Genomic DNA, 24,269 nt, shown 5'->3' with positions numbered 1-24,269 from the left:
AAGGTAGTTTGGGAGGGAGGGCACAAGCAGCTGGAAAGAGGGAGGAAAGTTAGGAAATGAAGGCCTCATGCATAAGATGGTACCTGAACTCCATCTTAAAGGGACTCTATCTGTGTGACCTTGGGCAAGTCACTTCACCCCAATTGCCCTGCCTTCCCCCCTCAAAAAAAAAAGACTCTATGAGGTGGACTGAAGGAGGGAGCACATTCTAAGCATGAGAGATGGAGGAGGGAGCACATTCTAAGCATGAGAGATGGCTAGAACAAAGGCAGAGAGACAAGAGATGGGAGTGTCATATGTGATGAACTGATATTAGACTCAAATGCCGCATGCAAGAAATGAAGTATTGTCCAATGAAGCTGGAAAGGTAGGCTGCGGCAAGGTTGTAAAAGGTAACCAACAAAAGAGTTTTTATTTTATTTTAGAGACAACAGAAAGCCGCTAGAATTGGCTGAGCAGGGAGTCACTTGGTCAAATTTGCACTTAAGGAAAATTACTTTGGCCACAATGCATAGGATGGACAGAAGAGGAGAGACACTTGAGGCAGACAGACCAATTAGGAAACTGCTGCAATAACCTGAGCAAGAGCTAATAAGTACTGAACTAAAGCAGTAGTTGTGTGAGTGGAGAGGTGTCATTCGATGTTCTGAAGGCAGAAATGGCAAGACTTGACAAGTGACTGTGTATGTGGAGTGAGGAAGAGTAGAGTAAAGGATAATGCCAAGATTAGGAACCTGAGACAGTGGGAGAATGGTGATGCCTTCAACAGACACATGGAATGTTTGAAGATGGGAGGGGGAAAGATAATGAGGTTTGGCTTTAGACACATCGTGTTTAAGATGTCCACTGAATATCAAATTTAAAAAGATGAATAAGCAGTTGGTGACACTGAAGCTCTTAGGAGAGACTGAGATAGTTAAAACCCTGAGAGCTGATGATGATGATACTAAGAAAGAGTATATAAAGAGAAGAGGCCAAGTACAGTCTCTTGGGGAACACCCACAGTTACCCAGCATACTATGGATAATGAGCCAGAAAAGTAGGTGCACTGAGAAGCAACAGTAAGACAGGTGGAAGGTGAGATAGGAAGGAAAACTGTCATGAAAACGCAGAGAAATAGTATACAGAGAAGAGGGTAGCCAAGATGCCAAATACAGGAGAAAGGTCAAAAAGAAGTAGGACTAAGAAGAGAGAACCAGATTCGGCAACTAAACGATCACTGGTAACTTTGGAAAGAGCAGTTTTAGTAATGAGGTCAAAAGCCAGATTGCAAAGAGAAAAGTAGAAGTAGAGGCAGTAAGCTTAGACAACATTTTCACAGAGTAAACAATGAGTAAATAGCTGACTTGTTTATTTCAACATTCCTTTCTTCTGCCTTTCCAGAACTACTACTTTTCACTTTTCAAGCTTTCCCTTCCTCCAGCCCCCAAATCAAAAAGTTGCTTAAGTGCCTGGACATGATACCAAGTAAAGATCAATTTATCCATGCTACACAAAAGAAAAGCATTGTTAATACATAGAACATTTACCAAATAGTTTTCTGCAAGACCAGAACCATTTAAGGAGAAAATCAGTTAAAATTTATCTCTGGGAAGATTAATGCAGGAAAAAGATAATCTCCATTGACCCTACTATGGAAAGTCAAGTTGATGACAGACAGCATCACATGAAAGATGCCTTGCCACCATTGCAACCAGCAAATGACTCAAGTAGATTACAGATTCATTCTTTCATCTCCTTTCAAATGACAAAGAATGAGTTTTACTAACTTGGATTCAAAGCTCTCATACAACAAGAGCAGTGCTATCAAGCACAATGCCCACAATATTCCTAAGTACAGTCCAAACAAGATTAAAATATAATTGGAATATATTTAACAAAATGAATAAAAATACAATAAAACATAGATAATTCTAATATGTGGTTTTCTAAGTCATTTTGTGACTGGATTTTCTGTACAGTTTGGGGGTCTCCATTTCTATTTGAGTGTGAAACCACTGCTATAGATGTTGTCCATTTAGGGAGAAGAAATGAAGAGATGGGAAAAATATAAACTTAGAAACAAGGAAGCCTCCTTAAAGCTTTAAAAGAAAAAAATGTAAAGTTTTCAGATTTATTTCCCTTCCTTGCCATCTGTAGTAGCAGTTTGGATTTGAAGATCTTTCCCACCCATTAATAGGCCATGTGACCTGCTTACATCACAGTAAGCCTAAGTCACATGTGGTGGGAGGAACTTCCTGAAATGGGGGAGGGGGGAAGGGGGGGAAGGGAAAGGGGAGCCCGGCAGGAAGAGAACAGTTATGGCTGCTAATGGCCACTCTCATGATAGAGCTGAACAGACTGACTTAGCTGTACTGTGAGTTTGTTTTAGGGAAAACCCCAGCAGGGGGTCGGAGAGGTTTTGGGATGGTGAGGCTCCATGTTGTGATATTGTGTATTGAATGTCTTACTGCTGTGTAGACTGGATAAATGGCTTTTAGGATCTGGTCCTCTGGTGTCTTTTGAATAAATGCTTTACTTCTTCTACCTTCTATACTTTGCGATACAGAACGACATAGGCGTTTTGACAATTATTATCTACACTGTGATTATTGCCTTACTGATACACCATTGCCTCCTCCTACCCAAAGAGATATTGGAGCTCCTCTAAGAAAAAGACCATCTTTTTATTTTGTTTCCTGAATATGTAACTTGCAACACGCGGGTGACTGTGTTCCTGGTTATTTTAGGCTGGCTCCATGGCAGATCCTACTGAAAGAAAAGCAGATGTAGTTAGTGTCACACTACTGTCTGGTACAACACTAAAAGAATTCAGAGACATTCCTATAAATGATTTCTCTGGTCACCTCTACTAATTTAGCAGCTGTCAAATTTAGCCCAAAATGAGCAAACATCTAATTTTATCATCTACAAGGATAATAGAGAGGAAAGAACAGGAGGCAGTGAAAGAACACTGAACTTGACCAGAGTCAGAATCTAAGTTAATGGATCTAGATGAGGAAGGAGCCTCAAAGGCCACCTACTCCACCCTCTCATGTTACAAATGAGAAAGCCTGGGCCAGCACACACACACACACACACACACACACACACACACACACACACACACACACGGCATGACCATCGGAATAGGGATCTGAACTCAAGGCCTCTGACTACAGAGCCGGTGCTCTTGGATTAAACTACATCTCTTCGGTCCCTTCCATCTCAGCAAAGATGAAGATTTTGCATGTTAGTGCAAACAAGAGAGGCAAAGTAACAAGAGTAACATGAAAATCACTTAATTTTGCACTTGGAAAGAGTTACTTCAAGAGATGCTCATAGAATTAGAGTAAGAAGGGCCCTTAGAGGTCATCTAGCCCAATTCTTTAACATAAGGAGAGCTTCCTTGCTTTGTCCAAGGTCACAGGTAAAATCAAAGAAGGTAAATCTTCTTTAATCTTATCTAGAGAATTTTTTAAAAGTGAAAACAGATCTCTTAGCTTTGGCACTTTTCCCCTAAAACTAAAATTAGGAGGTTCCAGAGTGTCCATTAGACACAGCTAAATACAGTGAGTCTTAAAGGAAAGATTCGTCTAATGAATCAGGGAGCATCCTGTGTAAATTACTCACTTGTTTAAGCACTATAAAATTTGAAGTACTTTTTGTTGAACCTTAAGACTTATTACCTATGATGAAATTTGAAAAAGCAAGTTAACACCACAGTCTTCTCTCAAATCCTGCCCGTAACCCAAAATAAAAGCCGTGCCATTTACTGTATAAAAAGCTAATTGCCTATTTCAAGAATCAAACATACAAATGAACTATAAAAATAAAATTCTCTAATGTCCATTTTTAAGGAAAAACAGTCTCAAACATTATATTAAGATTTAAGGGTGATGTGCAAAAGAAGGATATAAAAATTCTAATGTTAACATGTATGATTTTTTTCAGAAAGAAAAGCTTTACTAATTATGACTAATTTGAATAACTACAACCCATATTTAAGACTAGCCATGAGAGTAGGCTGAATCTCAGAAAAATCTAAGTGAAACATGATGATGCTAATAACAAAGCATTTAATTCAAAATGATAAACAAGAAATCACATAGAAACTTTAGAACAGCAACCTGAACTTTGTCCAAAGGTCTGCACTACAGTCTTTTAATTAGACTGGGACAAAAATTCCACTATGATGTTAAAAAAAAATAGGATTATCATTTTACTGAGTGTTGTTTGGAAAATGGCTACTACAAGAAGTTAAAGGGAGGTAACAGATTCTAACTTTTAAATCTGTAAACTCCCCAAGGACAGGGGCCCATGACAAACAATTTAGTATCACGCAAAGATGCTGAAGACACATGTAAAGAGACTTCAAACAGTTCAATGTTGAATGAAGCAGCTATCTGGCAGTGAGGGGGCGCTATATGAAACCCCATCAGAGATCAAATGTTTGGCTCTATACACTCCCCCCCCCACCCCCCGCCATGCCTCCCTGACTTAGAAAAATGAGATTTAATAAAAACTGATGACTCAAAGAAAAGGGGTCTTAAAACAACTTTATATAACTACACTGAACTGGTTGCCATTGAAGAAGTTGATCTCTTTAACTACTCAGGTTGAAACCTGCAAAATGTAAATCAAGCCTTTGTGAGACTAACTAAAATAGAGTTTCCCTCAGGGCTCTACAAATACCACAGTGATGTCACTGAAGGGCTCAGCAAGTCATTCTGAAACCTAGATTGAACCAACCCTCCAAAGGTTTTCTTGAAAAAATTACTATTTCTTCAACAATTAAACATTTTTTGAACCAAACACAGAATAAACCATTGCTATATGTCAATCATCCTAATTTAAACTCATAAAGAAATATTCATATGTAGCTTAAAATGCCTCATTCCCATCACTATGTTTAATATGTATTTAAAAAACCATTTCAATCTAGTTTGAATGTTAACTTTAAGGCTTTTTCCTAATCTTCAAGGTATCAGTTCTATACTGTACCACCACCTCTCAAAAGTTTCATCTTTAAAAGGGAGCCTGATTTTTAATTATTTTTAGAACTCCCTCAAAGATCATGGCCCCTTATCCCAAATTTTCATCCAGGATTATTATATTAACAAATGGGGTTATTTTACAATAGAAAAACCTCCAGCAATATAATCTATCAACTACCTTTCAGATATGGGTAAAATTTTCACTTAAAAAAAAGAGATGATACTTTTTTTATAGATAGAAGGTAAATTTTTTAAAAAAGGAATTCTTCTTTGAAAGAACAGTGCTTGGCTGAGAGCTATAACATCCAGCAGTTAAAAAAGTGCAGTGTTGGCTCCCACAGCAATGGTAGCTAATTATATCCAACAATACACAGCACTATGGATTACTGTATATGGCATTTAAGATAGGCTCCTGCAGAATCAACTGTTGATTTCCTGGCTTTCCTACAACAGGTGGTGATAAATGTGACAATAACATAATTTGGACTCGCTTTCCTTTGGGAAATGTCATATCATTCTAAGAAAAAAAGACACCAAGACAACCAGTTCAAATAAGCTTTGTAATCAGTGGCCATCATGAATCTGATTTTGCTCACTTCAGAATCGTTCACTCAATGTTTAATACTTGTCTCAGCTGGAACACTAGAAAAATAGTTTTCAGGATCTAGCAGATTTGTATGCTCTCAAAAACAGAGCACATTTGTCTGAAAGCATGGAAAATTTATTAACTGCACAAATAGTCACATAACCTGAATTAATAAGGCATTATCAGATGCTCTTAAAATCAGCATGTAAGCTGGCATCTGAAGCTCTACTCTTCATCAATTTAATAAAATCTAGTGTGCATTTGATTTGCAATTTCCTATTTTACTTTTTTAATTTCCAAAGGAGTCTCAAAAAAGGCAAAATTAGAATCCCTACTTTCAATGAAAATTCTATTCAATTGATTTTAAAATACAATACCTAATAATTAATATCCACATGAGAATAAAACTCTTTTGGTCAGTCTCTCAGTCAATAAACATTAATCACCTACTATGTGCCTTCAAGCACTGTACTGAGGACACATAGTAGATGCTTAGTAACTAAAACACAACAATTTTCTCCTTTTTACCCCACTAACAAACCCTCACACCCCAAACTTTTAAAAAATTTTCCTCAGGAAAAGCAAGGAGTATTGAAGGAAGAGTGGGGTCCAGGAGTCAGAATATACAGTCTAATCCTGATTGCAGGTTTTTTGACCCTTTGTCCAGTGCTCTTTACAGTCTTATCCTGAAGACTATCTCTTACATCCTAAATTCTAAAATTCTCTGACTTTTAAAGCTATAAAAATATTCAAGAATACAGTAAGTTTCGTTTCCAAGATGGCTAATAATTTTTTTTCAGAACTTACTCAACCATAGATGTTCACGTTTTCACAAATCAATCACTACAACAATAATTCTGAACAGGGAGACAAAACATTTATTGGATAAAAATTTACAAATAAAATAATTAAGCAATTAATGTCTTAAATTCATTCATACAAAGACTACATTTAACAGCATTTAAAACTGCACTAAGACTTTTGTGACACCCTCAAAAAATGAAAAATCTGTGTCTTGTTCACAAGTATACCAAGTATATTAAAAGTTAAATAAGCATATAATGTTATACTAACAATCTGAAATGTTAACCAACTGATGATCAAACTCCAAGTAGTAATTTAATAGTTGAATAACTTCTCTATCCAACCCTATATAACCAATAGGTAATTAAACAATCAACATAGAATAACTAAAGTTCTGTCTGAATGAAGAACCTTAGTCTATATAAATTCCAACACAGAAAACCCAAATCTACAAATGTACATAGGCTCATTTTCACGTCAGCAAAATATTCTAATTCAAAAAGACTTTCCAACTGGGTACTTCCTAAATTTGGTCGTTTCCATAAGAGGACAATACATTTCCCAATTTAGAAATGGACAAGCTGAGACTTATTTTTGTTACTGAAAACAATCCTAGAATTTCCTTAAGCTAAAATTTAATAAGAAAAATGACAATTAAAAAAAATACAGAACTTGTTTTTGTACTTAGGTCAAGTATGCCACGGGGGGAAAAACTAACCAACAATAATATTATAAAGCACAATTAGAAGAGTCCTTCCCTAGACTACTCAAAAAGCACCTGTTCTAAGTTACATATCCATAGCTTTGAGCGCTTCTGGTACATTTTTTAACGTTCTTACCCTATCTCTGAAATCAGAGCTGCCTCAGATTTTTTCTTTTTACTGTGAATATTATTTTTATCAGAAGAAATTTTGATTTCCTGAGAACTCAAGACCAAAACGATTTATTTCAAAAGTGTTGAATCCTATTCACCTCACAAAACTGCCCTGTTAATTACAACTTTTTAGTTGTATTAAAAAAAAAAAAAAGGTAGCACTTCCTGTATTCCAGATACTTTCTCTTAGACTCTTGGTACTCAGGAAAGTCAAGTGTACCAAAGTAAATACGAATTTGATGAAAGAAAGGAAGAGAACAATCCAGGGGCAAAAGTTGCATTCCCCTACCAAACTGCCATTTTGAAATATTACCTCTATGAATATCAGCTTTATAGATTAGGCAGCCTAGGAATAACAGCAAAGGAGTAGGTCAGGGGAGTGTATGCTCTCTGGAATTTCATTAAGCGGTGGCTATGATGCAACCAGATCTCCGATCCTAAGGGGCTTCTAATTCTACGAATCTAGATACTTGTAACTAGCTCGTACGCTTTTAGCTACTGTTACTGATTACAGTTTTGCTTACATCTTTTACAAGTTTAAAGAAATATTTAAAAGATTAAGACTATTTTGGATAGATCGGCAGATCAAACTTTCCCAACCTTTTCCCCCTTGCAGTAAGAAGAATGATTTCCATCCTTCCCTTTCCTGGTCTCCAAAAGATTATTTAAACGTTTCTACATTCCCTTGGCATCAAAGCATGGGGGACTCCTCGTTTACACACATCGGAAAACTGTTTGACCAATTGTGGTGGGTACAGACCTTTTGTCTTCCCCGTAGGAGGATTAGCATTGAAGCGGTTTTGTGGTCCTTAATTAAGGCTCAAAGGCATAAAGGGACAATAACTTTTAAAGCAAATTTGTGTTTCAACAAAGCACATACATGGGAGGATGGGGCAGGAAAAAGGTACTTACTCCTCCCCCTCTTCCCCCCATCAAGACCCTTTAGTGTCTCTGCGGAGAAAGAGGCAGCAAGACCCCCCCCCTCCCATTTCTGGGCTACAAAGTCAGGGAGGTGAAGGGATCCCCAGGTCTGGGATAGAGGATACGGGGATGCGCCACTGGGTGTAAGCCGGGCTGCAGATCTCGGGAGGGAGGCGCCCGCAGGGGGTCGGGGGGCGCGCTTCGGGCTTACCCAGGTGCAGGGTGAGGTTGATGGTGCTGGGGTACTGCACCCCGGCCAGCATGGTCTGGCTCTGCCACCAGGTGGTGTCGGCCTGGTTGTTGTAGTCGGTCAGGTAGGCGGCCCCGTGCGCCAGGTGGGGCTGCCCGGCGTCGCACAGGTGACACGACTTGGTGACCCCGGTCACCCCGGTCTGCACGCAGTACTCCTCGGGCGGGGCGCCGCACGTGTTGGTGGCCACCACGGTCACGTTGAAGGCGGCGTTGACGAACTCGGGCATGCAGCGCTGCGGCCGTCCTCCCTCGTCCGCGCACTCGTCCATGGCCGCCGCAGCCCAGCCCGCCAGCAACGCGGCCGCCAGCAGCGGGACCAGCGCGGCCAGGGGCCTCGGCGGGCTCCCGCGCATCGTGCTCCGCGCGGCTCGGTCCAGGGGGAGCGCGAGGTCGGGCGAGGCGGGCGAGGCGAGCGAGGCGGCGGCGGAGGCTGGCGCTGGGAGAGCTGCGTCCGGCACGCCTGCCTCTCCGGGAGCTCCGCTGCTGGCTCTAGCCACCCCCTCCTCGGGCCGCCGCCGCCGCCCCCCTCCTCCTCCTCCTCCCTCCCCCTCCCCTCTCCCCCCCGCCCCCGGGGCAGGGACGGCCGTCCCACACCCTAGCCTACACCCCCGCCCGCCGCCGGCCCTGGACTTCCTCGCGCGTACCCGCGCGCGCGCCCCCGGAGAGCACCGACAAAGATGCTCGGCGGAGAGGGAGCGGGCGGAAAAGGTCGCCCGACAGCCCTTCAGCAGGGGCCGGCGGCGGCCCTCGGGCTCCTCCTGCACCCTCCGCGCGCCATGGACGGCCCGGCCGCGGCCACCGCGTCGGGGGAGGGGGAAGGGATCGGGAGCGTCTCGCGCCCCGAAGTGCGCGCGCGCGATCCGGGCGGAGGGGGGGTGGGGCGGGGGGAAGGGTGCGAGCGTGAGAAGAGGAGGAGGGGCAGTTAGGGTCGGCGGGGTAGGGTGGAGTGGAGGAGAGAAGAGGGGGGAGCGGGGAGAGGCGGAGGGACGCGGTGGGGGGGATGGGAGGGTCGGTCCTCGCGGGGCATGCTGGGAGGGAAAGGAAAGTTGGGAAGAGGGAGTAGCGGCGAGATAGGGGGCGGGCGGGGCAGGCGGGGCAGGCGGTGGTGGAGAGGGGACTGTGGGTCCCGGGAACCCTTGGCGGTTTCAGCGACCGGAATTCTCTAAATGGGGTGGGGGTGGGAGTGGGGGGTCTCGGTCCTCCGGCTGGAGTGATGTCCTGGCTGAACAGGAGGTGGGATGATGGATTGTTCATTCCGCTCGGTGTTGAGGGTCTAGCAACTTTTTCGTGTCCCCCCCCCGGCGCCCCCATCCTCCCACCTCTGCCCAACTGGGACTCCCCCAGCCAAATGGGGGGGGGGCGGGTGTCACCACCACCCCTCTCCTCCCTCCTCCACCCAGGCTAGTTCCAGTTAAATTGGAGGGAGGGGGTTGTCACCAACCTCCCACCCACTTGGGACTGCCCCCGCCAAATCTGAGGGGGATGGAGGGGTCACCTCCAGCCTTTGCTCCTGTGACTGTTCCAGCCAAATGTGGAGGGGGAATGTTGTCACTGGCCTTCTTCCGCCCACCTAGGACTGTCCTGGCCGAATTGGGGCGGGAGGTGTCACTACCCCACAGCTGCAGCCTCCCCCCCCCCCCACTCGGGACTATTCCAGCCAAATCTGGGGGTGGAGGGGTGGGTCACCATTCCCACAGTCTTTCGGAGGAGGGGGACGTCCGAGGAGCAGAAGCGTTTTCCCAGAGACAGGGCCTTACAGCTGCATCCCAAATGCATTTTGAGCAGTGATTTCCTGTCCCGGAGTTAAAGTGTAATTTCAGTCATTTTACCAGTGGCTAGGAAGGAAGTGAAAAGGCTGGGAATGGAATTAACATTTTTCCCCAGGGTACACCAAACCAACTGCAAAATTATTCCACTGTTTGTGTTCTCTATCTTGCCTTTAAAAGACTCGAAATTATCTAGATTCTGACATCCTCCTCTGTAGGCTTGCTGAGTCATAAAATATTCTCAATGCCAGAATGACTCAGTTCATGGACTCAGTGCCAGAAGACCATGAGTTCTAGTCCCAGACCAGAACTTGGGCTCTTTTCCAATGCTGATGTTGCAAGGAAAAGGGAAGAGCCCAAAATATAAGTGTACCTTTCTTTAAACTTTTTGAAAATAATGTGATGTTTATATAGCTCTTAAAGTATATAGCCCTCTAATGTAGTCTCATTGATCCTCAGCAACTCAGATCTTTCCTGGAAATCTAGACCAAGCAGCAAAAGTTTTTTTTATTTTACACACACACACACACATACACGAAATAAAATATATACTGATTTGTGTGAATAATTCTATGTTCCTATGAGGGGAGGAGTTTGAAATAGGTAAATATTATACAAAGTAACAGTTACTGTAAAAAAAAAAAAAGTATTCATTTGCTTTGGTAGTTCCTTACCTGAATCACATCAAAAAATAAGGTTTTCACCTATGGATGGCAACACTGAATTCTTATGTTTCTAGACTGAATTTTCTTTGCCCCTTGAAGGTATGGAAATACTTAAAAGGATCTCGTAGACTTGGGAGTTCCCTTCAACATGTGGATCAAAGTCTATCTTATGTGAGTCTCCTCCATGTTCTCCCAAAACTTCCACAGAAGGGGTCTCAGCATGCTGGAGGCCTTAATCACTTTCTCTTTACCTCCAGAGGGCAAGGTACCAAATGGATCACACTAGCCTCCCACGTAAAGCATCCCTTCCCTCTCTTGCCATAAGAGTAGTCCATCTTCTCATTCTGCCATACAATTCTTTGATGTCGGATTCTTTGTAGTTCCTCTTTGGTGCCTTTCCATTGACTTCTGTGTGATGGATGGAGACAAAAGTATGATTTGGAGATTGAAAAAAGAGAACCAGATTTAGAACTATATGCTCACTTAAATTTAGTATCTGAAAAGTTTCATCAATTTCACACACAAAAAAAATGCCACCTGCTTGCTTACCCCATTGAACCATCTGCTCAGGCCTTAGAGTCTCCAGTATGTTCAGTACCATGCAATTATAACCCTCTCTGTAGATATCCTTTATATCACAAAATCAGATTAATCAATGATTCTTAATGGGGGGACTTAGGAAATAATTTTTGTTAATATTTTGATAGCTATTTCAGTATAATTGGTTTCTTTTGTAACACTACATGTTTTATGCATCTAAAAAACACATTGTTCTAAGGAGTCCATTGGCTTCACCCAACTGCCAAAGTGCATGACACAAAAAAAGATTTAAGAACCTCTGATCTAAATCCACTTGTGCCAGGGAACCTTAGCATGCTTTAAGCACAAGATGGGCACTAAATAAATGCTTGTTGACTGACTGCTAGTTCAGAGCTTCAGGGATCCACTGAAGAGCTCGAAAATCCTTTAAACAAACTCAAGACAAAAAAGAAAGATAAATTTGGGGGTTGTTTTATAAATGGATCCCCAATGTTTCCCTCAATTGGTGCGTTCCCTGATATATTTGAAATAACTAGACATAACTCTTCAAGAATACATTGCAAAGTGCCACAGATTTCATGATAGCACCCTTTTCTATAAAAGCTTCACCACCCCATTGGGAAAAGCTGGTCTTACATGTCTTTCAAGGCCCCACTCAGATACTAAATCCACAAAATCTTTAGAGGGCGCCCAGCATAATAGTAATAACTAACATTTGTATGATATTTTCTGTTGAAAGCACTTCTCACCCTCCCCTAAATTCATAGCACTTGTCTATACCACTCATTTGACAATTGATTAGAACTTATCTATGACACTATTTTGCTTTTTTGAACTAGTATTTTTTTAAAAAAAAAAACTTTTCATGGCTATATCTTTTGTTAATTCAGCTCAGTTTTAAGGGAGAATGTTTTTATCACATCTCTTTGCATCTTCCAAGGTGTCTGGCATAGTGCCTTGAATTGCACAAAGGAATAATATTTGTCCGTTAGCATGCTTATCACTAAGCTATTAGTGTCATCCTTTTTTTTCCAGAAAAAAAAAAAAAACAAGAAATAATTTGTGTTCTAGGATTTCTCCAAAGATTTAGGAACTCAGATGTGTTCCAAATCAAATTACAATGTCAACCCCTGCTAGATCAGAGCCTGTAAATCAATCGGTCTGCTATGGGACTTTGGGCAATTCATAACTGAATGGTACTGCAGAAGAAACCCCCGATCTTGGTCCGATAGTCCTGTTGACGGGCCATAACTGGATCAGTTCCCAGGGGCGAGAGAGACATGGGAGCTATTTCTTAAGAGCAATGCCCTACAATCACTCACTACTTTGTAGGATGCTAGAAAGTGGGGCTAATAAATAACTCAAAAGTCCTACTCTTCTCCCATGTAAACACACTATAAGTTAAATATCCCCAAATACTACAAAATTAGAGAGGAAATAACATGTTTCCTTGTTAAATTCTAAGGTCTATGGTAACTCTAAACTATTAGTAACTTGACAGATGTTTGCTTCATTATTTCACTGCTAGCGCTACCAAATGGCACAGTGGATAGAGCACTGGGCCTGGAGTCAAGAAGCTGTGAGTTCAAATATGTTTCCAGACACTGTGTAACCCTGGACAAATAACTGAACGTCAGTTTCCTCAACTGAAAAATGGAAATTCTAACAGCGCCTACCTTGCAGGGTTGTAATGAGGATCAAATGAGATAATATAAAGCCCTTAGCCCAGTGCCTGATACATTGTAGGCACTGTATAAATGCTTATTCTCTTCCCCTAGGGGAATTTATTTTAACACCTAAGAATCCCATGAATTATTCCATAAATTGTATTCAGTTACAAATGTTTTACATCAAGGACTATCCTTTTTAAGACTGGAATGCAACTGGCTAGGGCATTCTGTTTAAAATTTTCCACCCAGTTCTAATTCTTTTTTAAGTCTTTGTATATACTTCTTATCTTCCTGGCGAACCCATTGTCTATTAAGCAAACTACATTCTTAGAGGAGATATGTGAAGGTGTGTGGGGGATGAGAATCAGAGCTTTCAGAAGGTTATATATCATGTAGCCAGGTTTTCCCTCACTGTTCCTTTCCTCCTTAACTTCTCTGGTGAGCAAAAAAAAAAAAAAGTAACTTGTTTTCAGTTAGAAAAAGAAAATTTTAAAAAATAATGGTCTCAAACAACACAATCGTGGCTATTCAAGCATTGTCCAACTTTTATATAAAACTGCAAAGCTTTCTGGAAATTCTTGACAAACTAAAAAGCAGCTAATGGGAACAATTTACCCTTGCATGGTACATTGAAAAGAGCCCTGGCTTTGGAGTCAGAGGACATAGGTTCAAATCTTTGCTCTGATGTTTACCTTCCTTATTTGGGTAAATCATTTGATATCCTTGAGTCTCGGTTTTCAGATATTTAAAATGATTGTGTTGAAGTAGATGCCTCTGAGACCACTTCCAGCTCCAGAACTATGATCCTTTATAATATACCATGACTGATTTTTTTCAAATAATAGGGTGTAATTTTTAAAGTAGTTTTTGCTGGGGATGGGGCAGAGAAAAAAGAAGAATGAAGAGAGAAAGAATTGATTCAATGATAAAATATTCAAATGATCCCAAGTTTTTACAAATGCAACTACTTTTTTTGAGAAATGTTACCTTAAGTTATCAAAAATTACTAACAAAAATTTTTAGAAACCATGGTCAAAATTAGCAAGGTAAAGTATGAAGCCTTTGTTTTGGCTTTGGATCTGTATCCTTATACAAGATGTAAATACCTCCATTGACATCACATTAGAGGCTTTATTCAGGTATTAAGAAGCAAGAAAGGATGAAATATAAGAAAATATACTTCACTCTGCGCCAAGTCCATCAGCTCTCAGTTTAGAGGTGTGTAGCATGTTTCTTCATCAGGAGTCCTCTGGAAATTGTGGTGGGTCATTGTGTTGATCAGTTACTAAATCTTCCACAGTTGATTTTCCTTACGATATAGATATCGTACTTGTGTGTTCTTACTGTGTACATTTTTCTCCTGGTTCTGTTCACTTAACTTTGCATCAGTTCATACAAGTCTTACCAGGTTTTCTCTGAAACAATCCTCTTCGTCATTCCTTATAGTTCAATAGTATTCCATCATATTCATATACCACAACATATTCAGCAGTTCCCCAATTAAATACCACCACAAAGAGAGCTGCTAGATTTATTTGTGTACATACGTGTCCTTTTTCTCTTTGATCTCTTTAGGGTATCCTTCAGGCATCCTAGTATATCCTTGTATATCCACAAAGACCCAACACAGGGTATCACTTATACAAGTAATCAGTTAACATTTATTAAGCATCTGTGTCAGCTACTATACTAAGTGTTTTATAGAAGACACTTGATAAATGTTTGCCAAATGAGCAAATATATGAAGCTAACAACATTACAGAGTTCTGTACACTTTAGTCTTATTTTATATCCCACAACAGGTAAAATATCATTTCGGTGGGCCAGAAGGTTATCTGTGTACTATGACTAGTAGAACTGAAATTCCTAATAGCAATGGAAAGATAATTCAGTTTGTCTTTAAAGTGACTTTCATAGAATGTTTCTATCATGCCTACCACCTAAATGATTAAGGTTTAAAAGTTAAAAGTTAAACCATTTAAACTTCATGAATAACTCCTACACAAAACTCATCAAAATTTAGGTTCAAGTCAACCAGAATAGTTCATGTTTAAGTCATTTGGAAAGGTCATCCTTTAAGACCAAATTAGCCCAAATTGAAAAGAATGCCTCCTCATCACAGTTTTTTAACACCATAATGGCATATGCTTTAATTGCAATTTTTAACTTCATGAGGGGAAATTACTCCATTTGAGTTGTGAGACCACCAGTTTACAGGTTTGTCCCTTTAAATCTTTAATCAATTCCTCTTCTACACAGAGAAAAAGCTTTTCCCACTAACCTTTGACCTTTGGTTAATGTTTGTTTTTCCCTGCTACACTACTTGTACCACATACCAGATAGGGTTGGTTGTCTAAAGGAAGGGTGTAGAACTAAAACTAATGTTATGCAAATGCCATTCTATAAAGTAGCTGGGCAACTAGTGCATCGGAGTATGTAGAATGAATGAAAATCATATGACATTTGTAAAAGGGTTGATTATGTTGGCTCCTTAGGGTTCTCCCATACACAAGCTGGCATAGTGCTTTTCTGCCTTGACACTGTTGCTTCTCTTAGAGCTCATCTCTGTCCTCAGGCTCTCGCAGTACTTGGTCCTTCTTTGCCCTTACATTGTTTTGCATTAATATTCCTTTTCATATATCATATCCCCTACTAGATTATAAGCCCTTTCAGGGCTAGGACATTATCTAATTCATATTTGTATTCTCACCAGAGCCTAGCAATTCCTTGAACATAGTATGCACCTAATAAAAATTAGGCCATTTGTCCTCTGATCCTGTAGGGCCTCTCTCATTTGTCTTAGTCTTTCAAAGATCACAGATATTAGCTCAGCAATAGCATTTGGTAGTTTTTTAGGACCTGAGAAGAGAGTGCAGTTGGGTCTTTTGATCAGACTTCCTTAGATGAATTTTGTAAACTCTCTGGTGCAAATACTCTTCCACCAGTGCTGATCAGTAACCCATGTCTCTCAACTTATAATTTCCTTGTCCCTGTTTCCCCTTAAGTTTTCCATAGAGGATCCATTGTAATGATCTACGCAATGTTCTAGTCTTCTCATACTTTTAATATCTCATGGGTACCAAGGCAACATTTGAGCTATCCATCTATGGCTTCTCAGTCTTGTTACATGACTAGCCCAACTCTTTCTCCAGTTATACAACTATTTGATAGTGTCTTTTATGCTACTTTGTGCACATTATTGGTAACATGCCAATTATTTATTAGTAATATTAGTAAGATCTCATTTCTTATTCAGTCACCTTTAATTTTATTCCTTTTGAGATGATTTTCATGTCATATAGATGATTCCTGATATGCATTTATAAAATATTAGTAGGAGAATATTGGTATTAGAAAGATGGAGTTGTTAGGGAGAAGGACCCACATATACAAAAACATTTGTAGCAGCTCTTTTTGTGGTGGCAAAGAATTGGAAATTGATGGGGCAGCTAGGTGGCACAGTGAGTAGAGCACCAGCCCTGGAGTCAAGAGGATCTGAGTTCAAATCTGGGCTCAGACACTTGATACACTTACTAACTGTATTACCTTGGGCAAGTCACTTAACCCCTATTGCCCTGCCTTCCCCCCTCAAAAAAAAAAGAAAGAAGAATTGGAAATTGAGGGGATGCCCATCAATTGGGGGATAGCTGAACAAATTGTAGTATATGAATGTAATGGAATACTATTGTTCCATAAGAAATAATAAGAAGGTGGATTTCAGAAAAACCTGGAAATACATGAACTGATGCTGAGTGAAGTGAGCAGAACCAGGAGAACATTGTACAAAGTAATAGTGACATTATGGGATGACCAGCTTTGATAGATTTTTCTTTTCTCAGCAATGCACTGATCTAAGACAATTCCAAAAGACTCATGATGGAAAATGCTACCCACATCCAGAGAAAGAACTATGGAATCTGAATGCAGATCAAAGCATACTATTTTCCCTCTTTATTTTCTTGCTCATGGGTTTTCCCTTTTATTCTGATTCTTCTTTCACAACATGACTAATGTGGAAATATGTTTAATATGATTATACATATATAGCCTATATCAGATTATGTGCCATCTTAGGGAGGGGGACAAGGTTAGAATTTCAAATCTTATAAAAGTGAATGTTGAAAACTAAAAATAAATATATTTTTAAAAGGGAAAAAAAAAGATGTTGTTGAACAAGCAAGCCCTTAGATCTTTGAGTTCTTTTTTTAGATTAATATTTATAATGTCACATTTCAAGTAATTAAATAGTTTTGTAGAATCCTTAGTCATTTATCAAATAATGTTATGCAATTGTTATTTTCTCATTAAACCTTCTAAGAAGTGAAATAAACATCTTTTTCTTGTAAGTATTCAATATAAATCAACGTTAAAGTAATGTAGCATGGTAAAAATCAAAGTGTGATCTAGAAATACTTGTGTGTCCATTACTCAATGACTTTATAGTGTTCTGGATAGATTTCACTAAAGTATCAAAGATACAGCCTTATAAGATGATCAAGATTCAATTTCTCAGAGAGAAATATGATTATAATTTTCCAAATGCAGTTTCCTCCTCAGATCTGGTCCCAGCTAATTGTTCCTTTGCACTAGTTGTCCAAAAGATAGATTAGATGGAGACAGAGATATACTCAAAGACTAACCCAATGCTCTGTCTATTCAACTGTATGTCATAATCAAGAAGAGAAGAATTTTTTTATCCACTTTGTTTTTCTTGAATGGATGGTTGCTTTAGGTCTTTCACATACTTGTGAATTTTCACGTAAGAAACTTTATGGTATTCTAGGGCTTGATGCAATATCTGAAAGAAGGACCATTTGAAGTCTTTTCCCATCAATGAGGAGTCCTTCTTTTGAAGTCTGTGTGGACAATATTTTAATGATGAACACCTTTGAAAGACTTAGTCGCTCTGATCAATACAGTAATCCAAGACAATTCTGAATGACTTATAATGAAAAATTCTGTTCATCTCCAGAAAGCTGATGAAGGTGCTAAGTGTGGATTTGATGAAGTCTGAGTGCAAATCAAAGTATAATTTTTTTCTCTTTTATTTTTCTTTCTTTTTTTGAACATGACTAGTATGGAAATATGTTTTGCGTGATTTCACATCACTTGCCTTCTCAATGGGTGGGGGAGGAATGGGAAGGAGGGAAAGAATTCAGAACTCCAAAAATGTTTAAATGAATGTTAAAAATAAATAATAAATTTGTTTTTGTTTTAAAATGAAAAGAGATCTGTGTGGGACACCCTTGATATCTGTGAACAGCTTAAATGAACATATGCATTACTGTTTGATGAATAACATGATATTAATCTCATGTGAAGGTTAACCACCAGAAAACCTTATTTTTATGGCCACAGTACCTAGAGAAAACTGTTCATTAATGAATAGAAGGGTTGTGATCAGCGTTGGTAGAAAGAGTATCCACAAAGACGAAACCAAAGATATTTTCCAGTATTAAATTATGATGTTAATACTCAGGGATCATTGAAAAAAGCCAGTTCAGGAAAGATATAATAGCTGATTCAGAATTTTTTGTCATAAAATATGCATGGTAGGATGCCTTGTTTAACCAAAGTTTTTAAAATTGTAATTTGTCCTATCAAATCAAATTCTGGTGTTTTTAAAAAAGAAACAATAGACACAATAGGATCATTTATTCTCTATAATCTCATGGTTGTATATTATAAAGATGTCATCTACTATAGAGAGTTATTTATAAAAGACTGTTCCTTTTTGATATCTTCATCATGGTTACCTTCAGTTTGGGCATAAACCAAATTCATAAAGCTTTTTGTAGAAGTAAGAAAATGGGCATATGGGTTGATTTGCTGACTTCATGTTTTAGTAAAAGCTTAATTTATTATCATTTCCATTTTTCTAGAATCCTTTCTTCTCTGAGATACCTCAAAAACTCCATCCTTGACTATTTTTAAAATGTGTCATCCCAGCGTGGATTTCTTCTGAATATAGACCAGAAGTGTCAAACGTGGCCTCCAGGTCAGCTTGAACAAGATTATAATGCAACTGGGAAATATTTGACAAAATAAAAATATAATAAAACATAGATAATATTAATTTGTTGTTTTCCAAGTCAGTATGTGGCCCAGAGAGATCCTTATATAAGATTTTAATGTATGACATGATATTAATCTCATCACCTGAAGGTTAACCTGAAGACCCCCATTTCTATTTGAGTTTGACACCACTGATGTATATCATGTATAGTTATAGCAGTAAGATATAAAATACAACAATCTCAGAAGAACTAAGCAGACTACAATTTATAAACAATAAGGAACCAAGACAAACTAAAGTAAAATATGTCATCAAGAAATACTATGATAGTGTGAGAAGATGGGTTGGTCATGTCCTAAGGGATGGATATGACAGAGGGGCAGCCAGAATGCTCTACTGGTACTTTTACATTGTCAGGAGAAAGCAAGGAAGTCCTCCAGCATTTGGGGTGGAAGGAAGGGCCCCCTCTTATGGCAAAAATATGGGTGGACAAGAACATAGTTACAGAGTGTCCCTAAAGTCTGGACACAGGAAATCTCATTAACATTAACCATTTAACCAAAGACTGTGTTCAGCAACTTCTTTTTCTGGGGTATGCTAAAGGAGAAGGTGTACTCAATGAAAATCACAGGTGCAACACACTTGATTGAATGCATAAATGTGTAGGAGTGAATGTGCTAAAATTGATGGCAATGTGGGGTTATTGAATGGAGTTCATGTGAGTCTTGCAAAGCACATCAACCTTTGCATCACAAATAATGGAAATCATATTGAAGATGTTATTTGTTAATATTCCAATTAAATAAAATGTTGAAAGTTTCATTCATTTCATTTCTTGAAAATATGCATTTTTGCCTATATGTCCAGACTTTAGGAACACTCTGTATAACAAGTCGCATAACGTGGTAGGCATTGATTGATTGCAATCTGCATTGTTGGAAGGAACCCCCAAATTAATGAGCTTTTTACTCAAGTATTTGAGAGAACATATTTGATCCGGTCCAGTCTCTTCCAAACTTTATCTGCTTACCGTCACTAGCAGTAACATAGTAAATTGAGTAGTAAGGTGGATAAACCATAACAAGTGTGATGGTTTATCATTCCAATGATAGTAGATCATTATAGAAACAGTAGCAGATCTGTTAAATTTTACTCCTCAATTTGATCCTTCCAATTTCTTTTTTCAAACTGCATTTAGAAAACAAATAAAACTAATCACAGACTAAGCAAAACAAAATCATAAAAACAAAACTTCCAACTCTAAAAAATCAGCAAAGAAACAATAAAAACAGTAGTTGAGCATAACTGTTACTTCCTGATTAATAGAAGAAATGAAGACCTTTTGCATAAACTTTAATAAGAAAGTACCAATATTGGCAGCAGCAGCAACAAGCATTTCTTAAGTGCTTACTAGGTGCCACACACTGTGCTAAGTGATGGGATTTTTTTAAAAAGGGCAAAAAAAAAAAACCCAATCTCTCTTCTCAAGGAGCTCACATTCTCTTAGGGGAGACAAAATGCAAACAACTATGAACAATCAGGATATATGCAGTGTAAATGGGATGTAATATCAGATGTAAAGCACTAAGGGAGGGGAGGGGAGCAAGGAAGACCTCATGCATAAGGTAGGATTTGAACTCAGTTTTAAAGGAAGCAGGGGAAGCCAAGAAATAGAGGTAAGGAGGGAAAGCATTTCAGTAATGAGGGACAGCTGGTGAAAAGGAAGAGCAAGTAGACCACTATAGCTGAATCATAGAATACTTGGAGGTTAGTAAAATTTAAGAAGATTGGAAAGGTAGGAAAGAACCAGCCAGGTTGGGAAGGGCTTTAAAAGACAAATTAGGGGTTTTATATTTGATCCTGGCAGTAATAGGGAGCCACTGGAAGGGGGTATGTGTGTGTGTGTGTGTGTGTGTGTGTGTGTGTGTGTGTGTTCACTCTAGGAAGCTCACTTTGATAGCCAAGTAGAGAATGGACTGAACTAAAGAGAGACTTGAGTCAAGGAGACAGACCAACAGTCTATATACACATACATACACACAGAGATATATTTATATATGTGTATGTATACATATATGTGTGTGTATGTATAGTCTAAGTATGAAGTGATGAGGGATGGCACACTGGTGTTGTTTAGATCATGAGCTTCTTCAGGGCAGATTGACCCTTTGGTGGCTGTTTGAGTGGAGAGAAAGGAATTCGAGACACACACACACACACACACATACACCCCTGGTGTGAAAGAAAAAAATAACAAGTCTTGGCCATAGACTGTGGGATGAGTGTGAACAAGGAGTCAAGGATGACACTGAAAACTGGGGTTGGTTTCCTTTGTTGGTTGTAATTCCATCTTTTTTTTTCTTCTTTTTTTTATTTAATATATTTAGTTTTCAGCATTGATTTTCACAAGAGTTTGAATTACAAATTTTCTCCCTATTTCCACCCTCCCCCCGACTCCAAGATGGCATATATTCTGGTTGCTTCGTTCCCCAGTCAGCCCTCACTTCTGTCACCCCAATCCCCTCCCATCCCCTTTTCCCTTCCTTTCTTGTAGGGCAAGATAAATTCCTATGCCCATTGCCTGTGTGTAATTCCATCTTTTAAAATGTAAGATTGTCCTTAATGTCTCTCATTGAATTGATTAACTATTCTAAAGATTTAGAACAGTACCATGTTTGCTTCTTGGGGTTTCTTTTCTTTTATTGACAATCTCCTAATACACATTTATTATATTGGAGACTTTATTTGGCTTATAGGTTTCCTCCGTGGAATTCTTTTCTTTTCTATTCAGTGATTTTCCTTGCAAGAGTTTTTGGTTTTTAGTTGGTTGTTGTTTTACTTGGGTGCTTTCTTGCTTTTCCTGAGGTGAGGTAGAGGAGCTGAAAGCAAGCACCACTCATACCACCATCTTGCTGTCTTCCTGATCCTTCCAATTTTATCTATGATGCTTTTGGAACAATCTGCAGGCTCATTTCTCCTCAATTGCTTTTTGCTGTTTGTAAAATGACACTGTTTGTGATCCTTTGTCATCCTCCCTCATGGTGATTTCCAAATGAGCTTGTACTTATCTGTGTTGCCCTTGGCTTCCACATTACTCTGCTTGGCAAGGTGATTGGATATTAGCTGGCTAAGATGGCTTTTGGTCTGTTTTGGTTTCTTTCTTGTAGCAGTTTTTGTGTCCGACTTTTCCAGAAAAAGGGACAGATTTTACACTTTACTTTGCCTTTTAATTTTTTTTATTTCCCATTTTTGGCAGTCAGTACTTTCAAGGATCAAGCTGGAATTGTGATAACCACATACATTGTCTTCTCATCTTTATCTCCTCTAATTTGCTATTCATTTGACCTATATTCTAACCAGTCAGTGATTTAACTGAACACAGACAATGGATTCTGAAATGAGTTCTACATCCCTAACCAGTCATTTCCTCGCCACCCAGTGACCTAACCCTAGCTGGGGACCAGAGCCTCATCCCACCCCATCCCTAAAGAAAGAAAGAAATGAATTCAGTACTTGAATTTAGAGCATAGCAGTCTTTGCTAATAAGGCAGGGTAGATGATCCACATTTTAGCCTCCCACAACCAATGAATTTCCAGATAACAAGTCTCTCATCACCTGGCTACCCAGTCCCAGCCCAGGACCAGATTTCAATCCATGGGGAGAAAACAAAATCAGTGTCAGAAGTAGAGAAAGAGAAAGTGTGATAATCTAGTGTCCTATATCTAGCAAATTCTGTCCATCTCTCCAAATTCCTGTGACTCAGAGCTGAAAGTTTCCTATAAGAAAACCTCTTGTACTACCACTGTCTAGTCCCTCTTCCCAGTACAACTCAGCTCTACCCTTCTTGCATCTCTAGCCACTTTTGCCCTTTCTTACTATTGTTTTCCCTGTAATCACCCTCCTATTGTTAACAAACAACTTTCCATGCCAGTGTGGCCTAGAGGTGACTGTGAAGAGAAGGTTAGATGAAGATCAACTTTCACCCACTTCCCCGGAAAAATGGGGGGAATTGATCACTTCTGGCTCAGCCCGAAACATTTCACTGAGGTCTCTACTCTCTCCTTATCTCATCTCAGAGTGGAAAAAACTCCAAAGGCCCCTGTTTGAAAGAGACCTCAGGCTTGAAGATAATGAGATTAGATCATTAAAGTTTTAGTCTAGAGCAAAGGTCCAAGTTCCACATAGCTTCCTTTCTCTAAGATTAAAAATAAAATTCATAAAATGCTTAGAGTCCCCAGGCAATGTATTGATTGTCAAGCTGATCTCTCAGCTAGTTGAATTTAGTGTAATCAATTATCCACAGATTTCCCCCACCCCTCCTTATCACTCTCTGTAGAAAAAAAAAGAACCAACCCAGGATGCAATTAAAATAATCTTATCGTCATCTGGTAAACTATTCTTTAAAAATGTAAATAACCAATAAGGAAAGGAACCCTTAATAATGAACCTTGATGCCTTGCATGCACCAGTGAAACAAAAGCAAGAAACAGAGAGTGGAGTAGATTCACCATGATTTCAATGGTTTCTTCTAGATACCAGAATTAAGTTGTTCTCTGCTAGATTCTCTTAAAAAGCTGGATTGTAAGAGAAGTTAAGGAAAAGTCTCCAGTAACTAGGAGCCTTAGGGTCAGTTTTCTAAAAATCAGCCTCCATTCGCTATTGCTTTACCTTCTCTCTCAATCTCTCTCTCTCTCTCCACCCCCGACCTTCCTTCCCTCTCTCTCTCTTCCCCTTCCTCCCTCCTTCCCTCTCTCTTTTCCTTTCTCCTCCCAACTCAAGAGAGATTTAGAAACTGCCATGGTAGCAGAAAATCCTGCCTTCCAGTTGTTTCTTCTATTCCTTATGTGGGAAGTAATAAACCTTCCAGGGTTTTTAGTGACATAGGTCCCCTAGCAAAGCAGCCAGGTAAATGTATTGTCAGAATTTTTGCATTAATCTTCTTCCTTTCTCATTCCTTTCACATTTTCTTTCATATTTCTTCTGTTTTCTTATAATCACAGATACCTGGCTCTCCCTCCTACACTCTTAGTTATCTCATTAACCCCCATGGTCTCAATTACCATCTCTATACTGATGACACCCAGAGTGATATATCCAGTCCTAGTCTCTCTCCTGAGATTCAGTCCCCTATCAGCAACTGCCTGCTGGATCTGTATGTTCCATATAAATCTCAAAGTCAACATGTTCCAGACAGAACT

At 39.4% G+C, this 24,269-nt stretch overlaps 1 protein-coding gene across 1 annotated transcript in view; it reads right to left on the bottom strand.

The window, feature by feature from the left end:
* Positions 1-8,924, bottom strand: part of LAMC1 (laminin subunit gamma 1) — a 148,446-nt gene extending 139,522 nt beyond the window's left edge. The window contains exon 1 of the mRNA XM_036753929.1: positions 8,373-8,924. Within this exon, the coding sequence (XP_036609824.1) occupies positions 8,373-8,766 (394 nt within the window). The 5' untranslated portion in view covers positions 8,767-8,924. The remainder of the gene's footprint in view (positions 1-8,372) is intronic.
* Positions 8,925-24,269: the final 15,345 nt, after the last annotated feature.

The sequence above is a fragment of the Trichosurus vulpecula genome, chromosome 4 (assembly GCF_011100635.1).
Source record: "Trichosurus vulpecula isolate mTriVul1 chromosome 4, mTriVul1.pri, whole genome shotgun sequence".
Taxonomy (NCBI): domain Eukaryota; kingdom Metazoa; phylum Chordata; class Mammalia; order Diprotodontia; family Phalangeridae; genus Trichosurus; species Trichosurus vulpecula.
This window is presented reverse-complemented; position numbering and strand designations above follow the sequence as displayed.